This window comes from Panthera uncia, chromosome E1, assembly GCF_023721935.1.
Source record: "Panthera uncia isolate 11264 chromosome E1, Puncia_PCG_1.0, whole genome shotgun sequence".
In the NCBI taxonomy this organism is placed as follows: Eukaryota; Metazoa; Chordata; class Mammalia; order Carnivora; family Felidae; genus Panthera; species Panthera uncia.
In genome coordinates this window covers 52824438-52847902 of record NC_064814.1, presented here as the reverse complement: position 1 = coordinate 52847902, position 23465 = coordinate 52824438, and the positions used below count along the sequence as shown (strand labels likewise).

Sequence of the window (23465 nt, the reverse complement as noted above, 5' to 3'; positions counted from 1 at the left end):
TGGGGGTTCTTAAGATCTCAAGAGAGACTGATTCTTACTGGTTTTTTTTATTATTCCTACCTAGCTCCTTTGGCTTCTGAGTAGTGGCTTTAAAGAGTTAACTGTGACGTTTTCGTGATTCTGTTTGGTAGTCTGGTGGTGGTCCTCCTGGTTTAACCTGAGCTCTGCTATGTGTCTGTATTCAGCTAAGTAGGTCTGTGGGTGGAGACTAAGCTCAGTGGGGATGACTGGGACCTCTGGACCTTGTGCATGTGGATTTCCATCATCAAGGACGCTACTTGGGCTGCTTCACGTTTAGACTTGGTCACTTTCCAAGAGGGTGAAAGTGGACGCTGTGGGGCCTCCTAAAGGCTTAGCTTTGGAAGTCCTACAACAACCCTTTCTGCTGTGTTCTTGGGGTCCCAGCGAGTCTGAAATCCAGCCTGATTAGAGAGGCAGGGAATAGTCACATTCTAAAGAGGTGATTCACTGGTGGCTATTTTGATAACAATCTACCACATAACCTGAAGTGATGCATTAATATTAAAGCAAAAAAGCTAACTTCTAGATGCATCGCTGGATCCTTCAGTGATCTTTATTGCCACCAACAATGGGAAGTTTTGCTGTTACTATTTCAAATTTGGTGAAATCACGTGTCGAAGGTACGTAGATTGACTGCAGTATTTTAGAGATGGTCTCCATTCTTACAGGTTGGGTGGGAAGATTCTGAATCAGAGGAACAGAATCTTGCTTTCCTATGATCGAATAAAAGAAAATAAGCCCACTAGGTTGTATGAGAGGTTAGTGCCATGTTGATAAAAAACTTAATAATTTGAATTCAACAAATATTTGTTGCACTGTTATTTTGTTGTAGTTACCTATTACAGGTGATTTGTAGAATTCAAAGATAAATTAAGCTAGTTAAACATTTAGGACAAAATTGCTCACAATTTGATTATGGGAACAGGCTTGAGAAGGATGGGAGGGAGCGACAGGGTGGACCCCATGTAGACATAGTGTCTCTCTGAGGACAGGCTGGTTCTGATGTTTTGGAAATAGAAATAGTGCTTAGGAAATACTTTTTCCTCATCTGTGGAAGGTCGGGGAAGGAGGTTTTGGTGACCTAGATTGCAAAGACTGGTCATCTTGCATAGTTGACTGGTAGACTCTTGGCTGCTCTCGGATAGAATTTTTGACCAAGGTTAAACTCAACTACTGGGCCAGCTTAGCCGATTGTGGGAAGTGATGTTAAGGGTTTGTATCATTTGAGAAGTTGGTGGAGTACAATATTCAGGGATGGCTCCTTTGTCTTCTTGCTTAAGGCTAAGTAAAGTTGAAAGATATCTTCCTTCCACCTTCAAAATTCTGTGAGTTGCTCTGTGGTCAGAATACAAGCCAAACACTTTCCTAGGCCTTACTGAGTATGGATATCAGTGGACAAATCCTTGTTCTTCAGAATCATAGATCGGAATGTTCTTGAAGATCCCATCCTTGGGACTGTGTCTTTCATGAGAAGCATGAGGAAGAATTTGGAGGTCGATGTGGAGAGGTTGTTTGAGGCAGAGCTTTGAAACCAGACCTTCAAAGGGTGGTGCAGAGAGGTCGATCCCCAGTCCTTGGCGAGCCTGAGTGGGACATGAGGCTGTGAGCCACCTGGGTCGGCCTGTGGGCTGGCGGAGATTCTGGTCTTCCCGGTGTGCCAAGCAGGTGTCCTCATTTCCTGTATGAGCCGGCATGAGAAGAGTTGGGCAGTATTACCCTGAGGGGCAGAGCAGTGCCTTGGAAGTATGATGATGGGACGAGGGCACACACTGTTGTCCTTAACAGTCAGGGTTCTTGGTTACAGATGGCAAGAATTTATTGTAGCCAATTTGACCCACATCGGGGTTGTCCGGGGCAATCCGTGTGAAATTTGTTCTCAGACCGATCTAATACACATTTGAGAGCATTTTCTGTTATCAGCTTCACTGAACTTAGTTTTTAGGTACACAAAGACTGTCTTCGCTCACAGGAGACTCCTTCCCTATGAATACTTTAAGATGTTTGATCAATGGCTGTTTTCTCTTCTGCTGTAGATAAAGGGGAGGCTCTGTTTATCTCTGTTGACTGGTTAGGGATGGGGATTATTTGGTGACAGTCTCCCCAAAGGGAGAATTATAATCACAAGTTTATAATCTTTTTTGATCAACTAGCTTAAAGCCTGCTGTACAAATAACTTAATCTCTGTTAGCTTCTAAAAATCTCCACAGGCCATTTGTAGGAAAACTTCCTTCCTTACTCCCTTTACTCCCTGTAGAAGTTGCAGGCTTTTGAAAAAAAAAAAAAAAAATCCCTGTTGCTCTAATGTCGTATTTGCGTGTAGTTTTGTCACTAAAAATAACTGGCATAGTGACGGGTTGCCTTTAGGATTTAGGTTTTTGGGGTGAGAAAGAGAAGATAAGGACCAGTCATAATAAAGGTTCTTACTTAGAGAAAGTGAATGGGGGGAAAAAAAGAAATGCTGGGGGAAACAATGTTCATGTCCACAGAGATAGCCTCTCTGAAGTATCGTAAAAACTGCTCTGCTCCTTTCTGCCTCTCCCCACATCTCGTCTTTGACTGACTTTCTGGGACTGTCCTTCTCCTCAAAACTGCCCTGTGAGTTCATCTCCAAATGGTCAGCCTTTGGAGAGTGGGAGCCCTGCAGGACCAGCCCATGCAACTCGATCTTCCCCTACACCCCCTGGCACTGGTTCTAGGCCCTGAGTCATCACCTCCGCTTAGAGAGGCTGTGAACTTTTATAGAATTATTTAGCGTATTTTGTTGGTGGACGATCAGAACATGTGCTTGGACAGCGTTCAAGACAGTTGCAGATGTGTTGAAGATGGCATGTGTTCAGACCTAACCTGTGTAAGTCACATTGTGTGATGTTTGTGTGCTTGTTCATTTCTGCGGGAAATGGCCTTCAAGACCCCAATTTATTTTTGTTCAAGTGTGAAAGCAGTGCTGAGGAAGGGTGTGTGTGTGTGTGTGTGTGTAAATATTTATTTTCAAGAAAACAGTTTAAGTTTTAATTGTAGTAATATATTTTGTCTGCTTGCAAAGGTTAGCTGCTGTCCCCTCAAACTGAGCTTTGGAAGAAAGGGCCAGTTTTGGTGTTTTCCTCGGGATGGTTTTCACAATGATTCTTTGTTCTGTTATTGTCCTGAATTTGATCTTAGTGTGTTTTCGGTTTTTCACCCTATAGGGTGGTTCCAGACACAACCACATGACAGGTGGTGTTCAGCTTTTGATTTGGGGGGTTGGTAGGCATTGAGCTCATTCAGAACTTCATTTCTTTTATTTTTTTAAAGTTCATTTACTTTACGATCTGGGGAAGGGCAGAGAGTGAAGGAGAGAGAGAGAGAATCCCAAGCAGGCTCTGCACTGCCAGTGTGGATCCCGACGTGGGGCTCGAACTCACAAACAGTGAGATCATGACCTGAGCTTAACTGACTGAGCCACCCAGGTGCCCCCAGAGCTTAATTTAAATTCCTGAAACTTTGTTCTATAAAGTAACATTCATAGGTTCCAGGGATTGATTAGGACCTGGTGTCTTTTTGTTTGTTTGTTTTTTAATTCTTCTTTCAGTGTTTATGTTTGAGAGAGAGAGAGAGAGAGAAAGAGGTGGGGAGGGGCAGAGAGAGAGAGGGAGACACAGAATCAGGAACGGGCTCCGGGCTCTGAGCTGTCAGCACAAAGCCAGACTCGGGGTTTGAACCCATGAACCGCGAAATCATGACCTGAGCTGAAGTCGGACGATTAACCGACTGAGTCCCCCAGGCATCCCATGGACCTGATATCTTTGAAGGCCTCCATTTTCACTGCAGTCCACCTGTGGCCCCCAAATATTTACATCTTCTCCGTGTGTGGATGATACTCTTGGTGCTCCGGCTTCCCCCAGAGCCTGAGGTCACAGCATCAGCTCGAATCCAGATCTTATCTAGACACCACCAGTTCATCAACCCCCAGTCTCATCAGAATCATCCAAATCAGGTATGGGTGAGACAGAGTGTGATCCATTGTGGCACAAGATTCCTCTCCATCCGCGAACCCAGAAGCAAGAAGACAAGTGACCTTGTCAGGCACTGGATCGCATTTCTGGAGATACCCATTCAAAATGGGAGAACACTGAAGGAAAAAAGGAAACAGCAGTCCCAAGCAGTTTCAAAATCCAGCAGAGCAAATTCCGTTAGGTTTCAAGGCCCGGGGATAGCCCTCTGCCTTTAGATAATTCCTAAAGACAGATTTCCAAGAAGTAAAAGAGCCTGTTCATTAAAGACTTTTTCTCGCATGTTGCTGAACATTTCATCAGAAACAATCCTATCAATTTGCTTTTTTTACCAGCAATGTGTGATATTAGTGATTCGTGTACCTGGTCGCGTTAACCTATTATCGTCGGGGGAAAAATAGGTGTATATATAAATGAGACCTAAGTTTTGCCAGTTTCACATGAACAGAATTTTTAACTGGTTTTGGTGTTAGTGAGTGCCTTTCCTAATTTGTTCCCAGTTTTGCTTTACTGAGCAAAACTTTACTTTTTCATACCCTTGACAATTTTTCTATTTTCCTTGACTTGTGTGATGTCTTTATGTATATTTAGAGTTTCCTGTTTTGTATTGCAAGGATTTCCCCCAGATTTCCCTTAAATTTTTTTAAGTTTTTTTTTTTGTAATATATGGAATTTGCTTTTTAAGACAGCCAAACCTGCCGATTTTCATAGAGAACCTTTTGCAATTATAGAGAACCTCTTCTCTACTGGCTTTCAAATGAAACTGAATTTAAAATAAATATTTGGCACCTGAATGGGCAAGTTACATGGAAAATTCATGTTGTACCATGCTTACTTCTTTTTTTTTTTAATGTTTTATTTATTTTTGACAGAGAGAGAGAGAGAGAGAGAGAGAGACAGAGCATGAGTGGGGGAGGGTCAGAGAGAGAGGGAGACACAGAATCCGAAGCAGGCTCCAGGCTCTGAGCCATCAGCACAGAGCCCGATGCGGGGTTCGAACTCACAGACTGAGTTCATGACCTGAGCCGTAGTCGGACGCTCAACTGACTGAGCCACCCAGGCGCCCCCCATGCTTACTTCTGAACATGATATGTCTGGGCTTCTTGGGAATTCACATTATCCTGTAGTAAAGCCCGTCTCCCAGAGCTGATCCAGGAGCCACGGCCAGGAGCTCTCTGCTCTTGTCCTGCAGTCCCGTCCGGCTAGTGTGGCACCCTGAAACTTACAACTGTCATCAGAAACACCAGGCTGAGTAGATGGAGCCCCTTCATACATCTTCTGAACCCATACATCTTCTGAAGGGGTGGAAAAGGGTTTGGATTGTAGACGTGTTGTTTGAGAAGGTAGATATATGCATAACAAACCAGGAGGTGTGTATGCTGGAAAAAAGTATCCTTAGTATCTACGGGAAGCTAAGATGTGTTGCAAATGCTTAACAAACCTGACTTTGTTACAGAGTTTCCATTCGGTAGAATCCCAGAGAAATGATCTTGTAAGCTTTATTGACATAGAGAGGAATATGGTCAGTGAGTATAGCATGTTACAAAACATATTGTGGTCTGATTTTAATGGTAGAGAAAAAAATGGGTGTCTATGTACAGAAAATAGTTTCCAAGAGACAATGATTATTTGGGGATAATTGGACTTATATATAATATATGTTAAAAAAAACCCATATATTCTGTAGGTGTGTACATAATATTATGTATATTTTTCTTTATCTTTTCTGACTTATGTATAATATATATTTTTAAAAACTCATATATTCTGTAGGTATATAAATAATACTCTGTGTATTTTTCTCTTCTTTATCTTTCTGAAATTTTTGGCTTTTCTATACTGGACATGTTTTGTTGGCATAATGTAAAACATTGGTACCTTACCTCCCCTTTCCCTAACCCCAAAGAAATGGCTCAAGATAAATAATTATTTGAAATACCAGTGTATTGAACTTGAAGTTGACCGTGCCATGATGTTTTTTTTAGCTTGTAATGGTTGCAGAATGCTTGAGATTCTTCGCTCGGTCATTTATGCTATGTTTGAGGGAAAACCATTAAACTATGGCATCGAAGTGTAACCCTGGAAAGGTGGTAATACTTTAGTATCTTTCAATATATTTGCTGAGGTAAATGATTTTTGTAGTGGTATTTTCATTTGCAAAAGTGTTAGTGTCTCTGAACAATATAAACTTGAAACACTGAACGTTGTTTTCTATTGTATTGAAGCATAACGGATGATTTGTAGTTAGTAACAACTTTAGGTCATTTTTATTTACTGTTTCTTAATTCTGAGAAATTCTTTGTTGCCTTTCAAAATATTATATTAACTGTATGTTAAAACACATTTTTCTGCTTTTTGGTATGAATTTCTTATGCCCTCAGAGTGGTGTCTCTTTTATAGTGCTTGAAACTTTTACTTTTTATTTGTTATTTCTTAGGTAAACGCAAAGCACTGAAGTTGAATTTTGCAAATCCACCTTTCAAATCTACAGCAAGGTTTACTCTGAATCCCAATCCTACAGGAGTTCAAAACCCACACATGTGAGTATTCCTGGTAATCAACTAAAAGGCTCAGCTCAAGCAAAGGTTTTAATGTTACTGTATTTTATGAATTTTCCCAAGTTGAGGGGTTGGTATTTTCATTATTTTATGGGCCATTTGAAATACTACTATTTGAACTTAAGTAGAAAATTATTGATTCTGTAGTCTGAAGTAGATAAGCATAATTTTCCTTGTTAAAGTTTAAACTTGAAGGGAAAAAAGAGCTGAAGATCCAGATACCTTGAGATCCTCAACATTTTTCTCTTTCTGAACTGAGACTATCGTTTAGACCTTTCCCTCTGGATTTCCATTTAAATTGTAAGTGGTACTTAGGAAACATAACTCTCGCCTCTAGATCTGTACAAATCGTCCCTGCTTACTGGGTGACAAAATAGAGTCCCATTCTATTTTATTATGATGAGCTAAATTCCTGTAAGATTTTCATGTCACAGTAAATTGAAAGAATGTGTGCCCGTCAGTGTACAGGTGTCAGTGAATATTTTTAAAATTTATTCCCTACATATATATTTTTCCCTAAATATTTTTATTAAAATGTAAAAATGATATTTTAGCATCACTGAAAGTCACCAAGTGTATTAGAAACATCTGTTAATTTAAAATACCTCCAGAATAATATTTACAGACACCTTTGAAGTGAAGTGATGTATTAAATAATGATGCCTCCCCCTTTTACCCCCCAAGACCTATCATGAGTATGAAGGGTCAAAGCCAGTGGCTTCACATTCATACTCACGTTCATAAAATTAATTTTTCCTAGTTCCGGGATTGAGAACGATAAAGCAAGCAAATGGCAGAAGGTATGGTTTAAAAAGCAGTCAGAATATAGTATCTGCAGTTTTTAATCATTCCTTAACAATTTTTATTCAAACCTTGTTAGACTACAAATTGATTCATACTTCCCAAAAAAGCACATTTATGGCTACTTTCTTTCCTTTTGATGTCTGGCAGGCGTCGTATTTGCAAACAGTAACGAACTGGCAGGAGGTAGAGTGTCTTGAAATAGGAATGCTAAAAACTATTTTGTTATTTTTAAACCATCAGAGTATAGAAGGGGGCTGTGTGTGTGTGTGTGTGTGTGTGTGTGTGTTCGTTCTTAGGTTTTCACCTGTGACTTTAAACCAATGAAAACTAGAGTGACAGCAGTTCATTTGACTGGGAATAGGACTGCTAATTTTATTAGACTGGTGTTCCTAATGAGATTTCTTGTCAGAGCTCAGTTCAGCGTCCCAGCCTTTTTACCTCCTCGAAAACATCAAGTGGGGGTTATATTGAGGAAGGAAACTCTTAGTACCTCTTAATTAGTCAGAACTCTGGCAGCAAGGAAACATTTTTAAAAGAACCTCCTTCCTCATTTCCTAGAATTTCTGGTGAAAGCTAGTACGAAACTAATTCTTGAACATGGTCCATTTCTATTACCTTGGTTGCTAGCTGAACTACGTAGTTGAAGTCTGCGAAAGAGGATATATAGTAATCGCCCAACTTAACAGATCCTCCCCCTCCCCCTCTTTTTTTTTCAAAGCCCCCTTGGACACACAGAAAAACACCCTGACTTACATTTAGAACTGCAAAAACATTTACATACTTGTACTCTCATCCTTTGAGAGTTTCATGTATTTGGGAATTCATGGACAAAATCTTGTGTGTGCGTGTGTGTGTGAACGGTAAACAGGGTGAAAAAAAAGCTTTCTTCCAAAATTTGGGTCCATCATTTTTTTTTTTTTTAATTTAAACCTACCACTTTATAATATCCTTATAACCAGCTAGGTTTCTTATCCCTTGTCTCGTCCCAGCAGGTGTTAAAAGTTTGAGAGGGCATGGTAATAAGCATTCTTATTCTATAAATAAGAAGTGTTTATTCTATTTTACGATAGAATCTTAAGATTTTGGTTCTGGGGTGTAAACATTTCAGACCCAGACCTCGTTTTAATTTTCTTACTGTGCTGGTCTGTTATTATGTGGATGAGGAACAGGTGAAACTACTAACATTGGTATTGGTCAAAGACCGTCGTTTCAACCTGTTATTTATTGTTTTGCAAAAGAGAGAGAGAAAGCGAGCAGAGGAGGGGCACAGAGAGAGGGACGCATGGGATCCGAAGCAGGCTCCAGGCTCCGAGCTGTCGGCACAGAGCCGATTGCGGGGCTCGAACTCACGCGAGATCACGCGAGATCACGACCTGAGCCGAAGTCGGCCGCTTAACCGACGGAGCCACCCAGGCGCCCCTTAAGACCATTGTTTCAGTATGTAGGGCAGCTTACGTCTTCTGACTCCCTACACCCTTCCATCAGGGGATCCTTCTGTGCTCTTTCTCTGGGTTGTGCACCATCGGGCACTAAAGAACCACTGTTGGTTACTTGCAGCGTGGGGATTTGAAAAAGCTACCTCTGTGCCATTTATATGTGTTACCTCCTTCTAAAATTTGCTTGAACTCTTTTTTTTCCCCCTTTAACTTTAGTTACAGATATAAATAGAAAACTTGCTCTTGAATTTAGGAAAAGATAAGGTGAAGTATAAGCAACTAATGAAGTTGAGAGATGTAGCTCCCAGGAGCTACTCTCACATCCATCTGGCATGTAAGATTTAAAATATTAAAACTGTCCTTATTTTCTGGGAACCAACAGTTCAAATAAAATTCTAAGAAATAACAGTTGGCTGTAGAGATTCAAGAAATGAGGCATAAAGTAACACAGATTGAATGTCAAATGAATGGTGCAGGAGGGGATAAGATCACTTTCGGATAAACAACTTGGTGAAAGCTTTCACAAAGAAGCAAGATGTGAATTGGGTTTTGAAAGATGGGCAGAGAAGGGAGAATGACATTCTGGTGAGTGTAAGTACAGATAAGTTTTGGGGACTGTGTGTAGTCTGTTTAATTATAGCACAGATGTTACTTGTAGATTACCTAGTTCTATCACTGGAAACTTTTAGCATTTTTTTCCTTTATTCTTGCTGTTCTATAGTTATATGAAGATCTATCTAGGTCTGGATCATCTTTCTGTGCATGGAGGAACCATTTTATTTAGTTCAGGTATCTGTTTCTGAGAAAATTTCTGCTTTTGTTGTGATCAATTTCTTCATGTATTTCCTAGTCTCCTGTTGTTTGGATGTTGGACCTTTTGAATTTCCTGGGTCTTTGATTTTTCTTTCATGTGTTTTTTATCTTTTTGTTTTCTTTTTCTATATCCTAGATTTCCCTTATTTACTGATCCTTCTATGAAATTTTCTATTTTGGCATTTGATTTTAATTTCCATGAGTGAATTGTGGCTTCTTCTTAGTATCTTACTCTTTTTTTTTTTAATGTTTTATTTATTTTTGAGAGAGAGAGAGAGAACATGAATGGGGGACGGTCAGAGAGAGGGAGACACAGAATCTGAAGCAGGCTTCAGGTTCTGAGCTGTCAGCACAGAGCCCGATGCGGGGCTCGATCCTACAAACCGTGAGATCATGACCTAAGCCGAAGTTGGATGCTTAAACGACTGAGCCACCTTTAGTATCTTATTCTTAATTTATCTGGAATTAAAAAAAAAATTTTTTTTAACATTTATTTATTATTGAGAGACAGAGAGAGATAGAGCATGAGCATGGGAGGGGCAGAGAGAGGAGGAGACACAGAATCTGAAGCAGGCTTCAGGCTTGGAACTGTTGGCACAGAGCCTGACGTGGGGCTCGAACCCACAAACCGCGAGATCATGACCTGAGTCGAAGTCGGACGCTTAACCGACTGAGCCACCCAGGCACACCTACTTTATCTGGAATTTTAAGGTTATTTTCTATCCTCGTGGCAATCCATTTCTTCAGGGTGTCAGTTTTATTTTCCTTTGTCTTCTTTGTGTTAGTTTATTTACATGTGTCTTGTAATTCTTGGTTGTCCATTGATAGTTGAGAGTGAGGAAATTAGAAGGCTGATGGGTAGCTCTGATACAGGTGAGTATTCTGTGAATGGTCTGAGAACTGGCTGTCAGGCCAGGAATATTCAGATGCCAGAGTGAGTAGAGCCAACATTCACCATTAGAGGCCTCTTTCTCCTCAGATAGCATGTTTATTTTCTTTAAAGACATGCTGTCTTCCCATTTGGGGGGGTGGGGGGAGGTAGAGAGAAAAGGAGGAACCAACTGGACCTTTCTTACAGAAAGAATTTTAATTACAGAAATCTTTCTTACAGAAAGAACTTTTCTGCTTCTAGGCATTCGTACCTTCCAACTTTGGATCCTCTCTATGAGTCTTTTGGGACTATTGTTTATTTCTCCTCTCTGCTGAGTGTTTCCCTCCCAATGTGTTACAGGTGGTAGTTTTCTCTATTACTGTTCCTCCCCCACAAGGAAAGTCGTCTTCCCCTCCTCCTCCTCCTCCTCCTCCTCCTCCTCCTCCTCCTTCTTCTTCTTCTTCTTCTTCTTCTTTTAAGATTTTACTTTTCAGTAATCTGAAACATGGGGCTCAAACTCACAGCCCTGAGATCAAGGGTTGCACACTCTACTGACTGAGCCAGCCAGGCGCCCCTATTACTGTTTTTTTTTAACCCCTTATTATGGAAAGTTACAAGCATATCCAGAAGTAGAGAGTTATAGATGAATCTGTATGTATTTATCTGCATGACAAATACATAGAAGTTTTAGTGGTTAATGTGACCAATACTGTTTTTATCTATTTCTCCACCTTCCTTATTTTTTTTTTATTTTTTTTATTTTAAAAAATTTTTTTTTCAACGTTTTTTATTTATTTTTGGGACAGAGAGAGACAGAGCATGAACGGGGGAGGGGCAGAGAGAGAGGGAGACACAGAATCGGAAACAGGCTCCAGGCTCCGAGCCATCAGCCCAGAGCCTGACGTGGGGCTCGAACTCACGGACCGTGAGATCGTGACCTGGCTGAAGTCGGACGCTTAACCGACTGCGCCACCCAGGCGCCCCTCCACCTTCCTTATTTTTAACCAAACCTCAGATGTTATTCTATCTATAAGTATTTCAAGATGTACTTCTTTTTTTAAAAATTCTTTTGGAATGTTTTTAATTATTTTTGAGAGAGAGCACAAGTGGGAAAGGGACAGAGAGAGAGGGAGACACAGAATCCAAAGCAGGCTCCAGGCTCCAGGCTCCGAGCTGTCAGCACAGAGCCCGACACGGGGCTCGAACTCACAGACCGGGAGATCATGACCTGAGCCAAAGTCGGACGCTCAACCAACGGAGCCACCCAGGTGCCCTAAAGGACTCCTTTATAAAAACACAGTCACAATACCATTATTACATCCAGTAGAATAAATCTTTAATATCATCATGTAAGTGAATTACTTCACCATTTTTTTTTAAAAATACTTTGAAGCAGGATCTAAACAAGGTCCTGTACTACAATTGACTGATGTCTTTGAAACTAGAGTCCCTTCTTTTAGAGGTGATTAGTTTTGCTTTGTCTACACATTTGTGTCTGCTTTCAGACCTTCAGAAATTTGCTGGAATCTCTCAGTTTCTTCATCGTTTATTTCCTTTTTTTTTAATTGTACTTTTCTTGTGCGTCCTTCGAGAGTGAGGAGAAACCTGAACAGGAAGTGTAGGTTTTTCCCCCTCTGATACCCCACGGTGTTCTTATAAATGTGGCAGTCTTGTGCTGCAGTCATGTTCTGTATGTAAATCGGACACGAACAACAGTAGGTATTCTCCTGTGAGGTCTCTGCTTCCATCACACTGAGTAATGTGTGAGTGCTCGTCGAGCACAGAACCACTGAGAATGCACCAAATACAATTGTTTTCCTGAAAGAACAGCCCTTTTATCCTCACAACATATCCGAATTGTACAAGAAGAAACACTAGCTCAAAAGAATACATATTAGAAATAATGCCGAGTACAGATATATTTGGGGGCTTGAGCTAAGCGGTTCGAAACCATATATTCCACGTTTAAAAGAATCTCTTTGTTGAGACCAAGAAGGTCTCTGGGATCTCATTTATTTTTATGACAGCTGAATGTTAAAAGGCTCAGTTTGTGCTATGGGACACTAGGAGTCGTTTGAAAGAAGTTTTAAAGCTAGTTAATAGCTAGTGGTGTTCGTCATTTCATGGTAAGCCTACTCAGTAGAGCTTTACAGTAAAGCATAGAATAGCAATTAGAAATTACGTAGCCGTGGGGGTACTTGGGTGGCTCAGTCAGTTGAGCGTCCAGCTTCAGCTCAGGTCATGATCTTGCCGTTCATGAGTTTGAGCCCCATACTGGGCTCACTGCTGTCAGCCTGTCAGCGCAGAGCCCTCTCTGGATCCTTGGTCTCCCTCTCTCTACCCGTCCCCTGCTTACGCTCTCCGCAAAATAGATAAATAATAAAAAATAAATCATCTAGCCACTGTTGCTGGTTAAATTGTGGAAACTTTGTCTTTTAAACTTTATTATTTTGGATTAACCATTTTAGTTAATGTTGGAAGACCTGGTTTCTGTCCTTACATCATCATTATTCCTGTGACCTTGAATGTGTCATGTGGCACTCTGATGGCAATTCAGGTGTTGAATTCGCATAGCGACTTCCATTCTTTTACATGGTAAATTGGGGCAGGGAGGGAAAGAATTCAGCCAGGTGTGTGCTTTCTTCAAATCAGAGGTTATGGAAAAGCCCGGGGGGTTAAGTGTGTGTGAGTTGGGAGAGGTCTCTGTAGTCTTGCCCGTCCTTTCTCCAAAATAGTCCCTGGGACATCTCTGCTCAGCTTCTAAGTGTGAAAACCATGGGTCTACACGAGCTGCGAAGTTTTCCCCCATCTCTGACATTTTTTGATGCAGGCCTAGTAACTTCTGTGCTGGAGTACTTTCACAAAATGGCAGTCGTGGTAGAAATATTTATAGCTACAAACTAGTACTCCAAAATTTAAAACACCAAGTGTATTAAATATGATGGGATCTTTTAATTTTTGGCTGGTTTAGATTTACTGCTGGAAACTTTTTCTTTCTGATTCCCCGTGCCAAATACACATAACATGCAATTTAGCATCGTAACCATTTTCAAATGTGCAGCTCAGGGGCATTAAGTATATTCACATTTTTGTGCAGGCATCACTGCCATCCATCTCCAGGACTCGATTTCATCTTCTCAACTGAAACTGTGTTCATTAAACGCTAACTCCACGTTTCTCCTCCTGCCCGCCTTGGTTCCACTTTGTCTCTAAATTTGGTCACTCTAGGTACCTCATATAAGTAGAGTTACGATACAATATTCGTTCTTTTGTGTCTGGCTTATTTCACTCAACATAATGTCTTCACACTCTATCCATGTTATGTGTGTCAGAATCCCTCCCCCCCCCCGCCCCTTTTTAAAGTTTTATTTATTTTGAGAGAGAAAGAGAACATGAGGGGGAAGGAGCAGAGAGAGAGAGAGAGAGAGAGAGATAGAGAGAGAGAGAGAATCCCAAGCAGGCTCTGAGCCATCAGCACAGAGCCCAATGCGGGGCTCGAACTCATGAACCGTGAGTTCATGACCTGAGCCAAAACCAAGAGTCACACGCTTAACCAACTGAGCCACCCAGGCGCCCCAGAATTTCCTTTTCAAGGCTGAATAGTGTTGTATCTATATACGGCATTTTGTTTATTCGTTCATACAGATGGACATTCAGGCATTCTACCTTTTGACTATAGTAAATAATCCTGTTGTGTGAGATTGTCTTCTAGAACTTGCATTATTGTACTTCTTAAAGTTCAGAGGCATGCAATCTATTCCTCAGTCCCACATCCTACCTTGGTGCACCTGATGGTTGTGGCACGTTTCCTAAAGTTAGTGTTTCACGGGAGATGTGATTTTCAAGTGAGCATAGTGGTAATAGCTGTGGTTGAACTGATTCTCTGTGTGTCGTTCCCCCCGCCCCCCCCCCCCCCCCCCCCCCCCTGGAGATTCACTAGTATAATTTTCCTCAAGCTGGATGTGTATAGCTGAGATATTGAAGTTAGTTCTGGAATATTCATTTAAAGAAATTAATAGTAAATGTGCTGACTTGCTTGTTTACTAAAGATGAATTTAGTTTTGGCATTTTCAAGCATCTTTTTTCTTGAATCAGAGACTTAGGCACACATTGAAAAGTGTCCCTGATTTTTTTTAACCTATAGAGCTGTAGAACTGTGTTCTTTAAAGAAATGCCTAGGTTTTTTGTTTTTTGTGTTTTGTGTTTTTTGTCTTGCTTTGTTTTTTGTTTTGTTTTTCCTGAGCTTTCCAACTGTTTCTGATAAGGCAGCAAGACTGGGTTCCGATTCAGTTCAGAGTGTTATAGAGGTCCTTTGCCTTCGTGTTACGGGCATGTTTCTGGAAACTTACCTATGAATAAGGAATTAAGCTGTTTAAAGGAAACATCCTATCTTTTCAGAGTGTTCTTTTTTATTATTATTTACCACTGAGTGTGATGACATTACTGATCTTGAGCAGATTTGTTTTCCTCAGAATTAATAATTGCCTCATTTAATGGCTCACCGTGAATCTCCTCTCAACGTGAAAGAGTAGATGATCACTCAGTGTTTTTCTTTTTTCTTTTTTTTTTCTTTTTAAGAGTTGTCTATCATCCCTAATCTTGCTGTAATCTGGAGTGGTTGCATGTTAGGCCTGCTTCATGGCTGTTGGCAGTGGTTTGTGAATGCCTGTATTACTCTCCTGATTTTGATTCCCTGTCTTTGGGAGTCATGTCCTCCCTCCCTCCCCCCTCCCTCTCTCTCTCTCTCTCTCTTTCTTTCAGAGGTGTATTTTTTTAGTGTTTGTTTATTTATTTTGAGAGAGAGAGAGAGAGAGAGAGCGAGCAGGGGAGGGGCAGAGAGACAGGGAGATAGAGAGTCCCAAGTGGGCTCTGTGCTGTCAGCTCAGAGCCTGATGTAGGGCACAGTCCAACAAGCCTGGGATCATGACCTGAGCCCAAATTAAGAGTCAGATGCTCAGCCAGCTGAGCTACCCAGCTGCCCCTCTTTCCCTTCCCTTCCCTTCCCTTCCCTTCCCTTCCCTTCCCTCTCTTCTCTTTTTCTCTTTCCTTTTCCTTTTCATTCTCTTTCTCTTTCTTTCATTGTGATTTAGTTTCCCTCCATTTTGAGGGAGTATATCTTCCAACAGCTTCCTGAGATAAGTGTTCTTTCCTAGTAAGTAGGGTTTTGGGGTCTTTGCATGTCTGAAAATGCCTTTATCTCACCCTCTTGCTAGATTAATAGCTTTGTCGGTCTTAGGATTCTGGGGTAGAAATTGTTCTTCAGAGTTGGAAGGCGCTGCTCCAGGCTTCCGGACTTGCAGGGTTACTGTTAGGAACGTATGTGCCATGACGGTTCTGAGCTTCGGAATGTGACCTGGTTTTTCCTTTGTGGGTGACCACAGAGTGGGCTTTTTCCCCCAGTGTCTCAGATCTCACTTTTCTGCTTTGGTTTTATTTTTCTTTTTTCTTCTTCCTTCCTTCTTCCCTTCCACTGAGCTCTTGGTGTGGTCTCTCTGTTTTTTTTTTTTTTTTTTTTTTTTTTTTTTTTTTTTTTTTTTTTTTTTAAGTATTTATTTTGAGAGAGAGAGTGAGAGCCAGAGAGAGCGACAGGGGTGGAGCCTAGGTTTACCGAAAGGATACGGATGAACAGCCAGATGAAGAGATACCCAGGGAGAGGTCTGGAAGGGTCGCAGGCACCAGAGTTCCTGAGGAGCTGGTGTACCTCTCCTCTCCTTCCTGGGGTGCATGTGTTCACTGGCCCGAAAGCCCTTGGAACCCCTTCCCGTTGGGATTTTGTGGGGACTTTGTCACACAGGTGCGATGAATCAGGGACTCTGTTTCCAGCCCGTCTCTGCTCTCTGGAGGATGGGCGCTGGGCCTGAGAATTCTAAACTTCTAATCCCGGCTTGGGATTTCTGGTGACCAGTGCCTCCCAGGAGCCATGCAATGTCCTCTTTAGGACAAGAGATTGCTGCTAGTGTTCATATCATTTAGGAGATGACAAGGGTTTTAAAACTTTTTTTTTTTTTAATGTTTTCATTTTTGAGAGACAGAGACAGACAGCACGAGTGGGGGAGGGGAACAGAGAGAGAAGGAGGCATAGAATTCGAAGCAGGCTCCAGGCTCCCAGCTGTCAGCACGGAGCCTGACGTGGGGCTTGAACCCACAAACCGCGAGATCATGACCGGAGCCAAACTCAGACGCTTAAATGACTGAGCCAGCCAGGTGCCCCTGAAATTACAAGCATTTGAGAAGCTTTGTGCCAGGAGCTGGGAGTGGAGACCAAGATATATTTCTTCTGTTATCTTACGTTATTACATACCCACCAGAATGGATACAATTTGAAAGGCCACACAGTATATTAACAAGTACGTATGACCAGAATTCTCATATGTTATGGGGGAAGTAGGAAATGGCACAAGCACCTCAGAAAAATCTTTGATAGTCACTTAAGGGCACATCTACCCCGTAACTCAGCAAATTCTATTTCTTGTTATTTACTTAAGATAAGAGTGTCCCCAGAAAGACTTGCATGTGAAGGTTCATGAAAACTCAATTTATAATGGCCCTCCAACTGGAAACCACCCAGGTATCCCGTGATGGAAGAATGGATAATATGTGGCATGTTAATCAGTGAAATACTTTTCAACAACCAAAAGGAACAAAGTACTGAGGCTTGCAGCCTGCTTGATGAATCTTCAGAAATGCTGAGCAGAAGTCAGGCATAAGGGAACACTGTTTCATTTTATCTGTATCAAATTCTAGACAAAGTGATGGAAGTCAGAACAGTGTCTGTGGAGGGGACGGACAGGAATGGCGCATTCCTGGGGTGGTGGGATCTTCTCCGTCTTGTTCAGGTGTGAGATACACGGGTGTGTGTGTTTGGTAACTCGGCCAACTGTATCCTTACGATTTCTGCATTTCATTTGGAAACCACGGTTCAATTAAAAAAAAAAAAAAAGATGGCAGAAGACTAACAGTAAAAATGCTAAGTCTATTATTTACTCTCATTGAATGGTACCTGTGTTTTTCTGTCTTTGTTTTCAAAGCCCGTATGTGTTTCAACAATCACTTGGTAAGTGTACGAACACTGTTATTATTGAATTCAACTCTTAGGCCCGTGGAACGGTATGGTGACGGATTTTATTCCTGTCCACGTGGTTTCCCGTGTCATGATGTTTGAGACAAACCTAGATGGAAATTTTTAATGTAATTTGAAGATTAATCTATAGCATCTGTGGCGTCACAGCGGGTGTAGCTTACCCCTGAATAGCGGGAGTCCCCTAGAAAAAAGTGTGGGGACAGGTTGTCTATATTGGGCTCTAGAGCGGTGCCTGGCTGGTGCAGTCTGTAGAGTGTGCAACTCTTGATCCTGGGGTTGTCAGTATGAGTTCCACGTTGGGTGTAGAGATTACTTAAAAAAAGTAAATCTCGGGGCACCCGGATGGCTCAGTCGGTTGAGCATCCGCCTCTTGATTTCAGCTCAGATCATTATCCCAGGGTCGTGGGATCGAGCGCCTTTCAGGCTCTGAGCTGAGTGTGGAGCCTGCTTAGAATTCTCTCCCTTTCCCTCTCTGTCCCTCCCCTGCTCATGCTCTCTTTCTCTCAAAATAAATAAATAAATAAAAAGACCATTTACTAGTCTGTCTCCTTCCTTTCTTCCATCCTAACTTTCAGAAAAGTTTAAAGAAGAAAATCAAAATGGCTCATAATGTTACCATCTAGAAAGTTCATGTTACCGTTTAAAAAATGAGTGGTATATGTTTCTGGTGAAAGAATTCATTTGGTACATAGTTCTCTCTAAAGATAAAACCCTTTTAAGTGTAGTATGTCCTTATAGAAAAACTTGTTCAAATACCAAAATATATAATAATTTATGTAATTCTTGAAAATATTTATTCAAAAAGCCATTTAGTACCCTACTTTGTGGCTTGATTTTTCACTTAGTACATCTTGAAAATGTATTTCTAAATTAGCACATTCATTTTCAGAAATCAGTTTTATCTTTCATTACATTTGAATTGATGTATTATGTAATTATATACCAATTATGTAATTATGTAATTAGTTCCTTACTGATAACCATTTAGATTATTTTCATTTTTTTAAGTTTATTTATTTTTGACAGAGAGAGAGAGAGAGAGAGAGAGAGTGTGTGTGTGAGCATGAGCGGGAGAGGGGCAGAGAGAGGAGACACAGAATCTGAAGCAGGTTCCAGGCTCCGAGCCGTCAGCACAGTGCCCCATGTGGGGCTCGAACTCACAAACCGTGAGATCATGACCTGGGCTGAAGTAGGATGCTAAACCAACTGAGCCACCCAGGTGCCCCTTCATTTTTTAATTAAAAATAATGCTTTAAAAAACAACTTTGTGGTGGTAAAATGTTATATATAGAAATATTTTTTAAAGATTTTATTTGTTTAAAATTTTTAAAAATTGTTTTAGGGGCGCCTGGGTGGCTCAGTCGGTTAAGCGTCCGACTTCAGCTCAGGTCACGATCTCGCGGTCCGTGAGTTCGAGCCCCGCGTCGGGCTCTGGGCTGATGGCCCAGAGCCTGGAGCCTGCTTCCGGTTCTGTGTCTCCCTCTCTCTCTGCCCCTCCCCCGTTCATGCTCTGTCTCTCTCTGTCTCAAAAATAAATAAACGTTAAAAAAAATTAAAAAAAAATTGTTTTAATGTTTTGTTTTTGAGAGAGAGAGAGAGAGAGAGAGAGAGTGGGGGAGGAGCAGAGAGAGAGGAGGACACAGAATCTGAAGCAGGCTCCAGGCTCTGTCAGCACAGAGCCCGATACAGGACTTGAACCTAGGAACTGTGAGATCATGACCTGAGCCAAAGTCAGATGCTTAACTCACTGAGCCACCCAGGCACCCCTAAATTTTCTTTTTAATGTTTCTTTTGAGAGAGAGAAAGTAGGGGAGGGGCAGAAAGAGAGAATCCCAAGCAGGCTCCACACTGTCGGCACAGAGCCTGACGCGGGGCTTGAACCATGAGATCATGACCAGAGCCAAAGTCAAGAGTCAGACACTTAACTGACTGAGCCACCCCGGTGCCCCTCCTAAGCTCTTAAGTAATCTCTACACTCAACGGGTGGGTCAAACTCACAACCCTGAGATCAAGAGTCACACACTCCACCGACTGAGCCAGACAGGTGCCCAGATTGACAGTTTTGGGCCCTACTCCTATCTTCCAAGACTGTGGGAGTAGCTGTATCTTCTCCACCTTGGTGCTATTGACGTTTTAGACGGGATAGTTCTTGGTATAGGAGGCAGGAGGCTGGGCTGCGCACTGTAGGATGCTTCCCGGTAACTCTGGCTTCCCCCCACCAGATGCCAGCAGCACTCCCCTCCCCCCCAGTAGGAACAACCACCTAGTTGTTTCAAGTGCAGGGAATTCCAAGTGCAGGGAATCTCCAGATGTGGCCATGTGACCCTTGAGGTACAAGTGCAACATTGCCTGTGGTTGGGGACCATCGACCAGAGAAGCATTGTAGGTTCACGCGGACGGTTACCGTCGCCTCTGTCCTGACCTAGGAGCTGCCGAAGTCAGATGTCAGTGGTGTGTTCCTCCATATCTTGGGGTTTGAGTGGATGTAAAATGAGGGGGAGCTTAGGTTACAGAGTCCAGGGAGTGCCTCGGAGCTTTATGAGCAGCTGACTTGGTAGCTGTCAGAGACCAACCCCACGCACGTTCTATTAGACTTTCAGCAGCTGTTTGTTGAATGCCACCATCTGCCAGACACTACGGTGGACACTGGGTATTTCATGTTGAAAAAAAGGAGATTCTGCTGCTACTTAATGAAGCTTAAGGTGTTGGGATGACACATTCAACGTGTGTGTGTGTGTGTGTGTGTGTGTAATTATAGGTAGTATTCATGCTGTTCCAGGAAAAGGGCCAGCTGAGAGCATATGAGGGGCTTGATTCCGCATGGAGATGAACAAGTTGTCACTGAAGGCTTCTGGGCCTGGGCAGGTTCTTACTAGATTTGGGGAAGGGGGCTGCTGAGGGCATTCCAAGTGCAGGGAATTGCAAGTATTTGAAGAGGCAACGTATCAAGGTGGAAAAGATTCAGCTTTTCAGGGAAACAAAGAGATGCCAATTTGATCAGAAAACGAGAAGGAGAAGTGCGTTTAAGGGTGGAGAGAGAGTCACGGGCCTGATCACATGTGGCCTTGTAGGTAACCACTTGGGATGGCATTCGCGAGTTGGTGCGGGCGCCTGGGTGACGCAGTCATTCAAGTGACAGACTCTTGATTTCGGCTCAGGTCATGATCTTGCGGCTCGTGAGATCGAGCCCCACCATGGGCTCCACACTGATAGTGCAAGGAGCCTGCTTCTGGTTCTCTCGCTTCCTCTCTCTCTGCTCCTCCCCTTCTCGTACTAGCTCTCTCTCTCAAAATAAATAAACTTAAAAATAAAAGAAAAACCCAAAGGGAGTGGGAAGCTAACAAAGGGTTATGAGCAGGCGAGTGGCACCATCTGATTTACACCCCAGTGCGATCACCCTGGCTGCTGCGTGCAGTATGTATTGTGGAGAGGCAAGAAAGGAATTCAGGAGTCCTCATGAGGCGGTGGTAGTGTGGCTGTGGCATGATGGGTGATGATATTAGTTGATGACAGGGACATAGAGGGAAATGGAGCTTGCAAAGGAATTTTAAAGGAAGCATTGACAAAAACGAGTAAGAATTTGAATGTGGGTGGCAAAAATGGGAAAGTGTCCCTGGTCACTTCCAGAATTGTGGGTTGAATGATGGGTTCAGCTGCCATTGCTGAAATGGGCCCACCGGCCGTGGAGTGTCTGTGGGGGAGGGCACAGAAGAACAGGAGTTCAGCTTGAGGTATGTCAGATTTGAGATGCCCCTGAAATATCCTGCGAGATCAAGGGGTAAATACAGCACCCACTGTGGTGTTGAAAATGGAAGTCTGGTACCTAGAGAAGACGGGGTAGCTTGGAAATTAAAGGTTGCGAGCTGTCAGCATGTAGATGCTGATGTTGTCCGGGGAGAGAGTGTATCTCGATGAGAGAATCGGATCCAGGGCTGAGCCCCGAGGAAATCTAACATGTCGAGGTTGGATAGCAGAGAAGCGACAGGCAGAGAAAACAAAGACGCTTGAGAGGTAGGCAGCAGATCGTTACATGTGATGTCACAGAAAAATGACATGCATTTTTTCCAGGGGCAGGTGGGAGCGATTGTGGTCAGCTGTGCCTAATATTCTGAGCGTCCTGGTAAGGTGGCTGTCTCGATGCCTGCTCCTGACATCTGCATGTAAGGACCCTGATTTCTTCCATACTAGTGGGGAAAAGGCGTTAGGTAGCCGCCCGTGGAGATGGGGTTCCAGACAGGGAGAGGATCTTAGGAAAACTTGTAACCTGTTGGTTTAGCTAAGTCAGCTTTCTTAACTTTTGTCTGTAAGAAACACAGCCCAGAGAAACTGTGCTAATGGTAAACGCTGAGTACAGCTGACATACCATCAGCTCGTAGGGAATATGCTGCCTGTAGCCACAGGATGCAACCGTGGATGCTTGTCTTATACTCTGTAATCTTACTCTTTTCCTTAGTGGTGGGAAATTGCTTTCTCCTCCCTAAGTCAGTGCTGCTCAAGGCACTGCAGATCTGTGTCATTAGTATCTTCTCCTCACTGCATATGGATATCAGAATTTGAAAATTTATATTTGGAGTGTTTGAGCAATTCTTTTGGACATCTTTCCTTCCTTCCTTCCTTCCTTCCTTCCTTCCTTTCCAATTCTTCCCTTTGCCTCATCTTAGGTCTTAGCAAACATACTCATTTTGTTAGTAGTGGCAGGAAGCAGACAGTTTCCATGGCAACTGACAGACCGGGTTTACTGTGGAAATTTCCGGAATTAACAGAGCTGCATTGCAGAAGGATGCATAAAGCAGTACTCATCTAGAGTACGGACACAGAACGGTTGCAGTGGTGTGCAGGGTATGTGTTCTATTTATTTTCCTGTCTTAGGAGGAATGCTAATTATATATATGTATATGTGCCAAGGAGAGCATTAAAGCAGCTTGAGGCATTTTAGAGTATGTCGGCTTGATAAAATCAAGGCTGCTTACAGGGCAAAAGGAGGAATAAGTAATTTGGAGAGAAAGACATGTTTGATAACGTTGGGAGGAAATCAAGAGTAAGATAAATGAAGGGGAAGGATGTGATCATGAAAGAAGAGGAGAAAACATGCTTCAAGCCTTCAGACATGCCTAATTAGATAATAGAAGGTTCTGGGCACCAGGAGATGTTTATTTATCAAAGGAAAATCTGTAGGCACTGGCAGGGTTGGGGGATCAAGTTTTTATGCCCAGGAGGAAGAGATGTGTTCAGGTAATTAGCTGTCATTTTCTGAAGGATACGTAGATAGGAAGGATACGTAGATAGGAAGGATGCCCAAGGCATGGAGGTCTGCTGCCTCTTTAGTGTACTTATTTACGTGTGTGGCAAGAGAATCAGGGATGGGTTACAGACCCCTAATTCCACTGCCTGTTGATTTGCGTGTGTGTGTGTGTGTGTGTGTTTGTGTGTGTGTGTGTGTGTGTGTGTGTGTGTGTGTGTGTAGGGGGGAGGAGGGGCCGTGAGGGTTAAGAAAGAGCCTGAAATGTATCTTGAGCTTAAATTTTGAAAATAAAACTATAGGATTTGGGTGCGTTACTGGAGTTTCTTCTCTTCCAGAGAATAATTATAAAGTTGAAAGAGGAAGGATATGAAAAATGAATAGATGTGATAGAGATCGTCTGAACGATAGGTCTCATTTAGACCCCGTAGTACTCAAACTACAGCTCAGGAGCCAAATGCAGCCCTGCTGCTAGTTTTTATAAATAAAGTTTTATTGGAACATAGCCACACCCATTTGGTCGCATAGTTGCTACAGAGAGGGGCTGGCAATGCCTAAAATGTTCATCTGTTTCTTTACAGAAGAAGTTTGTTGACTCGTGGTTTAGATGGTGTATTGGATTCCTACGGCTGCTGTAACAAATTACCACAGAC

At 42.4% G+C, this 23465-nt stretch overlaps 1 protein-coding gene across 3 annotated transcripts in view; it reads left to right on the top strand.

Annotated features, from left to right (window-relative positions):
* Window positions 1-23465, top strand: part of MAP2K4 (mitogen-activated protein kinase kinase 4) — a 136328-nt gene that overhangs the window by 31298 nt on the left and 81565 nt on the right. For 2 of the 3 annotated variants that reach the window (XM_049638093.1, XM_049638094.1), the window contains one exon: window positions 6448-6550. In XM_049638093.1, the coding sequence (XP_049494050.1) occupies window positions 6448-6550 (103 nt within the window). Of the gene's footprint in view, window positions 1-6447; window positions 6551-21641; window positions 21734-23465 lie in introns of all 3 variants that reach the window. The other variant, XM_049638095.1, reaches the window with a different exon arrangement.